Raw genomic sequence first — 8,003 nt, forward strand, 5'->3', positions numbered from 1 at the left:
AATTAAAAGGGGAAAGTGTTTGAAGAGAAACAAACAAAAACATGTACAAAGGAGAGAGGGAAGGATGACAAAACATAGAGAGGCTTCTGAGGGGAGACTGAGCTCAAACCGATATGATTATGAGTAAAAAAAAGGCTAAAAATGTGTGCTGGTTTCACACATAAATGGAATTAAAAGGTTTCAAATGAAAAAGGTTCAATGTTTTGCTGTAGCTTATTTCATACTCTCTCAAATGTCAGTTTTAAGAACATCTTAAGAGAAGAGTCTCTTCTTCTTTATTCGGATCAGATTTCAGTTTAAACACCTCCGCTTGCAGCTGTGGCTCGTGGTGCCACATGAGCCGGTTTTGGCTGTGGGTGACTTGAGAAAAAACGGTCATGAATAGAAATATGATAGATTCTCTGTTACCATCCTGAGGATGAAGCAATGAGAAAAGATGCCTTTAGAGAAACCTAAACAGCATGAAATATTCTCAGATATGTTTAAAATGTGTTGACGATAACTGATCTTTAATCATGAATGGCAGCATAATGACAATGAACTTTAGGTTCCTGCTAGTTTTATTTATTTTTTTTAAAAATAATTTTTTTTTTTTTTTGTGGAAAAATCAAATGAGACAACATTCAGAGTAATATTAAATGTGTAAATGCAGACTCGAGGGGCGCTTTAATCCTTTAAAAACTAGCATAAATCCTCCTCTGGGATCAGATCGCTCCTCTTCACGTTATGACACATGAAGCAGCGTTCCAGGTTCAAATGAGACTGTATTTAAAAAAGAATAATGTCAGATTTAATCGCTTGGCTCGTGTTTCAATAGAAATTAAATCTCATAACTACTCCTGCAACCACCTTGCTGGCTGATCTTAATCCCTTTTGTACTCTATGACCCAGTTTTTTTTCCTGCAGCTTTTGGCATCTTTTGACCTTTTGTCTTCCTGGTTTCACTCTTTATTCCTCTCCAAAGGTCAAATTTAGTTCCTGTTGCTGCTGCAGCTGCGTTTACCTTCCCCCTTTCTTCCTGATGCATGTCTGATACGTCTGTTTCTGAGTTTCTTTTTGGCCCTGTGATTTTTGTCTGTGTGTAGGTGAAGACATAAAAGTTGGAGACATCATAAAGCCCTCCCTCCCGACTCTCCTCCCCAAGAAACCTCTTCCTCCAAAGTCAGGCTCTTCCTCTTCTTCCCATCCCCCACGGCGTCCTGAGAGACCACCCACACTAGCGTTAGTACACACACGTGCACACACTTGCAGAAAACATCCCTAAATGCATGAGCATACAGAGCCTAACGTTTAGTCATGGTTTACCTGCTCAGGTCTGAAAGCCCCAAGTCTGAGGGCGGGGCTTCAACACCAGATTCTGCCACTGACAGGTCACATGACACCGGTGAGTTTGACTGACCGGACCATCGACTAATGGGAGTCGGAGCACTCTCTTATTCGTCTCTGCTCGAGCTTAAATGTGTTTTTGTGTTGGTGGTGTGTGTCTGCGCAGATATGGACCTGGACGCGGTTGTCACGTCAACAGAGAAGCTGAGTCACCCGACGGTGTCGAGGCCGAGAGTCACAGACCGCCGGCCACGCTCACAGATCATCACATCAGTGAGTGTTTGTCAGCCTGCCACCAACACAAAGTCCCATGTAGGTTAATGAAACACACAGAGCTGTTTTCAGCTGCTGAAAAATCCCCTGAATAAACTATAATATACCAAAACACAGCAGAGCAGTTATTATTAACAGCAACACTAATAATATTATTAATAAAAGACCCCCCCCATTCCTGCGAGCCGGCTAACAGGCTCGCCCAACGAGGGGTGTCACTCTTGCCTGCATTCAAAACTTGAGCGTCCTGTATCGTAAAACTTCCAGGTCCGGTTGATTGTAATAATGTTTGTGACATACTGTTTGAATAATTTCCATCTGATATTAACATTTAGTTGACGAGGACTGCAAGAGTGCGGCAGGCTCCCGCATACCTGTGGCTACCCCTTTCATCGAGGCAGGGAAAAGAGGCGAAAATAGATAAAATGTTGGTGCATACTTGACATTAAAGTGTTACTGCAACCAAAGCGATTTGTACTATATATAACTGGATGAGAATCAGGAAGAGAACCGATAAGGAACCGAATCGATAAGCGATATCGATAATGGAACCGGAATTGCTAAATTCTTAACAATTTCTGTCCGTACTTATCTGGCATCTTTAGTTGCTTTAAAAACGAGGACTTTTACTTGCAAATAATTTACTTTATGTTGTGGCGACACTTATGAATTAGAACGCACAGACAAATAACGTTCTATTTCTAGTCTCCATAACAACGGTTGTTGCCATGGAGACTGAAATGTATGTTCTGTCATTTGATGTCAGTTATTGTCAGTTTTAAGTTTTCTTTTACGTGGAGTAAGAAGAAGAATGAATAGCAGAGACTCACCGAAACATACTCTTTTTCTTCAAAACTCCACAATGTATAAAATATGACAATTTATCGCGAATAGAAGTCGAGCTGAAACATCCAGTCAATGTACTGATTAATCAACCAACAGAAAGGTTATTATCCTTGTTATTCCTGCAACAATATAAAAAAATCCCTGTTTCATGTTTGTTGCCTTTCCCTTTGATGATTTCGATAGTTTCAGTTAATAACTAATAATTTTATTCTTAAATATTTGTATTTATTTTCAAATGGGAAGTAAAATGCTTTAGATAGAAATCAGCTACAATCAGTACAAAGACACTAAAGAAAAACACTCCCGATTCCCTTCTGCACTGCACTACAATAGTAATATCGTACAGGTATTAATATAAAGCAATTATCAGTCTGATAATATGTAACATCACACTTAAAAAGGGTTTATTTGTCACCCTTGTGCTTTTCAGCTCTTTGCAGTTCAGTACTTTGATTAAATTAGTTCTTTATCTTTAGGCAGGGACAGACCAACTGTTTCCACTTGTTTTCTGTCTTTATGCTAAGCTAAGCTAACTATCTCCAGGTTTTGGGATAATTATAAATGCATCTATCTTCTTAACTTACTCTAAGCAAATAGGTTCAACGTGTTTATTGAATTACTGTTTAGTATCAAGTGCATCTGTGGCAATATCTGTAGAGACAAAGGTTTCCTTTTTCTCTGTGAGACATGGAGGGCCATTCATTTTTATCTGTTTTAATTTCCTTCATCAGATCTCTAGTTTACTGTTTGCTGCCAAAAGAAATCACATGAAATTTCTCTGTAAGTTTTGTTGTGGATATTTAGCGGTCGCATTAAATCCTCAGTCTTGTTGGATATTTAATTTACCTGCAGTCAGACCAGCACAGTAATCTCTGCACACATTTTTCTCCCTGGCAGGCATCTCTGTCCAGTGTAGACCCGGACTACCCTGCAGTGGAGGACAGGAAGGAGAAGGAGAGGGGGAAGAATGAGCATGAATCTGTGCCCCTCAGATCTGTGGATGTTTCCCTGAGAAAAGGAGCTCCCATAATCCCTGTAAGACCATTGCACCTCCTTGCGCTGTTTACTTCTATCAGTAGAGGGCGCCAAACTACACATTAAGATGTTTATGAGCCAAATTAAAACTGCTTTAATCATTTGAACACACTTTCAGCAAATCTTACATGTTTGTTTTGTATAAATATTTATTATAGGTAAAATCAGTTGAAACATTTAGTTCTAAAAAGGTGCATATTTACTAAAAAGTTTGAATGTTTCAATCAAATCATCATCTTCCTCAGTACATGATACGTGGTCATGCATTTCTATGCTTGAGAAACTTTCAAGTGTTTCAAGATAAGACGAGGTTAATTCTGAAGTAACTTGCGACACAACATTGCTGCATAATTTCATGTATTTTTTTACGTTCATATTGTTTTTACCTCATTTGGCCCATGAGACACTGAAGGTTTTATTTGTCCGTTTTAACGAATTTCCTCTTACATTGCAGTTTAAAGGGCAGATTTTTAGCTTTGATTTCACGTTCTTTCAAATCTAAAACCGAAAACCTTTGTTTTGCTTCACTGTGAAAATTGTTGACCTGTGTTTCTATTAGGTACCTGACAGTAAGGGTCCACCACCCAAGCCCTCTGTCCTGACCCCACCAAACACCAGCCATCGTCCCGTCTCTCCGTCTTCCTCCTCGGGTCTGACGCCCTCCCCCGAGCTTCGGCACTTTCCACTGACGCCCCCATCGCTGGAGGACCTAAGAAACCAGCTAAGAGACCTGAAAGTCTCCATAGACCTGCTGAAGAGCCAGCACAGGTGAGATGTGTGCCCCGTTAGCCCGTATGTGTTTGTAAGTTTGTATGTGTACGCCCAAAATACTCTTTTTGTTTACTTCAGGCAGGAGATGAAGCAGCTGGCCAGCGAGTTGGATGAGGAGAAGAAGATGCGTATTAGTTTACAGGTGCGACCTTGACTGTGTACATATGCGGTTCTGGACTAATGGCAACATAAATATACTCTTCTATGCTGTTCTGTGATTATAAACAATGTGTGTCTTGTCTTTTACAGGTGGAAATAGAGCACATAAAGAAGAGCCTGTCCAAATGAGGACTAATGCATCCTTATCGGCCCACTATGATCACATCCGAGGCCACCGTTTGAAAACATTCTCACTGTTTGTTTTGACACTTCAGCCGAAACAAAGTTTGTGCCAAATGATCATCACAATCGGCAACAGTTCAGCACCATGGAATCCGCCACCTTCCCCCCTGACGCCGCCTTATCCTGTGTTTACTTCTTGATTTTTCTTTAAAAGAGGCTTATCTGTTCAGTTTTCTGCTATCTTGTTGGAGCTTGCTGTGCCACTGGTACCGACTGAGCGTGTCTTGTCGCTGCGTGTTGCCATGGTAACAGAACAAGGAAGCGGCGCAGCGGCAACCTCGCTGGTACTTTATGTCTCTGAGAGTGAAGGAAACGTCGACCTCTGTAGCCCGGTCGGTTCAGAAGACCTCTGAGCTTTTCTGTGTCCACACTGCGGCCTTCACCTTCTATCTGTGTGTGTGTGTGTGTGTGTGTATGTGTGTGTGTGTTTTCCTAACATGTGAGGACTGCAAACGTTAGAGTTCAAAGTAGGGACATTTTTTAAAAATACACATTAGCTGCATTTCCGCCTCAGGAACTTTTCTTCGAACTAAACCTGTTTTCCACCAGAGGATTGAGCTCCTGAACAAAGATCCAGGGAGAAACATTTGACCCCCAAAATGTCCCTGTCAACTCTAGACCGAGCTTTCTCGTGCCATTAAGGCCATTTGAGCTGATTAATATGCCCCACTTACATGTGATTGTAAACAGTGAAAAACAACGAGCGAAGGGAACTTTAGTTCTTAGGAAAATTCCCAAATGACTCGTTGAAAATGCTGCTACAGATGTTGTACCAGCGGGACAGTGACTTTTCAACAAATTATAGATAATTTGCACATTTCCAGGTTTATGTTGTGATTACCAAAACTCCCTGTTCATCTTTTAATGTCCCTTTGTGCAGCTCCTCGGTTTCAGCCATTTTATCATCTTCAGTTTAAAACCACATTTCCAAAACTCTGTTCTGATTGGTCAGCTTCCGAAGAAAGACAGCAGTCTGACTTCACTTTCCGTTTTCCTTTTTTGTTAAAATTGTTTAATTAACTCTACCAAACAACCTTAACAACAAATATACAAACCAGACTGGCATTTATTAACATTAAACAGGGACATAAAGGTTATATTGCTAGTAAAAACGTGCAGGGAACATTTTCACATCCGATCCTTTTGTTCTGGAATTAAGATTACAAAGTATTACTCTTGTCTATCAATGTTACAGTTTATAAAGGTATAGAAACTACAAAAATGCATGATATTTCCTCTTTAAAGTTTAGGGTAAAGTTTCTATCAAATATCTTAACTGTGCTTGATGTTTTAAGGCACACTACTGGGTGGTGATTGAGGCATCAGCCATTTGAACAACATGCATTTCAACGTACCATTTTCCCCAAATTTGATGTACTACCTCCTTTAGCTTGGCCTAGTTTTTAATCTGTGTTCATGTCACACCTCTGAGAGGGTTAAACTTGAAAGAAAATCTGGGGTCTCCTTAACAGATCCATGGAAATACTGTACCTGACATGATCCACTTATAGCTGCCATTTAAAGGATTACATTAGGATGAAAACAAGTTGGGAGCCAGTAAGCTTCCCTTAGCATTAAGACTGGAAGTTTTGTTGTATAATCTGTAAATAAACAAGTGTAATTGATTTATAAAATCAATGTCTAAACTTCAAATTAGTGAGATAGTAGAGCCTTTACAAGAAGACTTGAGTCATTTAGAGATGATTATTTGTTTTTGATGTGTGGTAATGGATTATGGTTCTTAAGCAAGTTTTTCTCATTCCATATTCTCACAGAATTTTTAAGATTATGTTTTCTGGACAAGAAAAGTCAAAAGCCAGCTTCCAAATGCAGGCAGAGGAAAGTTTAGAACACAATGGTGGTGATATAGTTGTGGCGATCCACTTTGCTTTGTTGTCCTTTAATCCTGTTTGCATGTCATCGCATATGGATCCTGCAAATGTCTCACAATGAAGGGTTAGTGTAGAAATGAAGTGCCTCTATCGACTGAAACACATAATGGCTTTTTATTCGAAATTGTAAGCAGAGAAACGTAGTAACTTTCAGAGGGCAAGCAGCAGCGGATCCCAAAGATGGTTCTCACTAGAATATGACAAATTATACTTATCAAACCTGGAAAGCAGGAAAACCTTCCTCAAATAAAGGCCCGTTGGTGTACCCTCAACAGGCTCCGGTCACACTATGTGGAAAAATGGTATGTGGGTTTTAGTTAGCCAAGCTAGCTGTTATCTTATGTTTCTAGTGTTTATGCCTGGCTTCATTGTCCCTCTGCTGAAACAATCGGTATAAATGCTTTGCTGCAATTCTCTGGAAACACAAAAAGCACATTTTAAAGGAATTATATACTTCCTTAAAAGCTGAAAAATTCCAGTGATATGTGGCTGCAAATGCACAAATACACTTTGCAAATGCCTTTTGACCAATATCTTTTTTTTATTTTTATTTTTATTTGCCTTACATGTTTGCTCCATCATTACAGAAAGCTAAACGAATAGCTGTAATCAAGCCAGGTTATCCGCCCACCTCGCCATCGTCCTGCAGGTGAAGTTTGACTTTAAACACAGGGTTTGTGGGATGTAGTCAGTGACCTGTCCTCACAGCTGAAGGAAGATGCAATGTGTGTGCGCATGTATGTGTGTATGTGCGGCAGCGTGTGCGACTGTTTGACTCCCTTCCTTATATGTACACAGAAACTATGGCAACCCGTCACTGTGGCCTTCCTGTTTTTGATTCCAAATCTTTATTTCTTCTTTTTTCTTTCTGTCTTTCGTATGACAAAGAGAAAACTGCTACAACTGAGGCTACAAGTTGTTTTCTTGACTTGGTCCTTTCTCTCCAGGATAGTGATAAATATATATACTTTTATATTTCAGTGTAATAAAGATGCTATTATGTACTGTATGTGTGCATCTTTCATTTATTAACTGTCAGTTTGTAACTTGCTCAGCTGTTAGTACTCAGTCTGTGCTGCATATGAAGGGACGTTTTAATCCTTCTTGTTATTCTTTCCTGACATTGTGTTGATCATGCACTGGACCTGCCCACTGGTCATTGAAGGTTTGACTGAACAAAAGGAGAAGTTGTCATAACGGTTACAGAAACCACAGTAGGATTTCTGAAACAGTGGAGTGTTTCGTGTAGCAGCAACAGACGGATCTCTTATGCAGTTAATTTTGGGAAAACATTCAAAAGTAACATTTCTTACAGTAGTATATAACTAACTAATCAGTGTGATAACATAATGGTTGATTGGCTCAGCATGCCATGAGCTAATTTCAACATGAAGTGAAATTTTGACCATTTTAATTATATTTTAGTGAAAGAAGGGACCTACAGAGGTCAGGGAGCGCCATCATGATGATAGTCGAACCTTAGACTTGAAATTTGAAGAATATCTTGAAATCAGTGTA

The 8,003-nt window shown here is 39.7% G+C and overlaps 1 protein-coding gene across 2 annotated transcripts in view; it reads left to right on the top strand.

The window, feature by feature from the left end:
* Nucleotides 1-7,494, top strand: part of sh3kbp1 (SH3-domain kinase binding protein 1) — a 40,114-nt gene extending 32,620 nt beyond the window's left edge. For both annotated transcript variants that reach the window (XM_072378221.1, XM_072378220.1), the window contains 7 exons: nucleotides 1,086-1,221; nucleotides 1,314-1,384; nucleotides 1,493-1,599; nucleotides 3,343-3,480; nucleotides 4,040-4,248; nucleotides 4,330-4,393; nucleotides 4,501-7,494. In XM_072378221.1, coding sequence (XP_072234322.1) covers nucleotides 1,086-1,221; nucleotides 1,314-1,384; nucleotides 1,493-1,599; nucleotides 3,343-3,480; nucleotides 4,040-4,248; nucleotides 4,330-4,393; nucleotides 4,501-4,539 — 764 coding nt within the window. In that variant the 3' untranslated portion in view covers nucleotides 4,540-7,494. The remainder of the gene's footprint in view (nucleotides 1-1,085; nucleotides 1,222-1,313; nucleotides 1,385-1,492; nucleotides 1,600-3,342; nucleotides 3,481-4,039; nucleotides 4,249-4,329; nucleotides 4,394-4,500) is intronic.
* Nucleotides 7,495-8,003: the final 509 nt, after the last annotated feature.

This window comes from Leuresthes tenuis, unplaced genomic scaffold (assembly GCF_036924035.1).
Source record: "Leuresthes tenuis unplaced genomic scaffold, fLeuTen1.0.hap1 SCAF_24, whole genome shotgun sequence".
Taxonomy (NCBI): domain Eukaryota; kingdom Metazoa; phylum Chordata; class Actinopteri; order Atheriniformes; family Atherinopsidae; genus Leuresthes; species Leuresthes tenuis.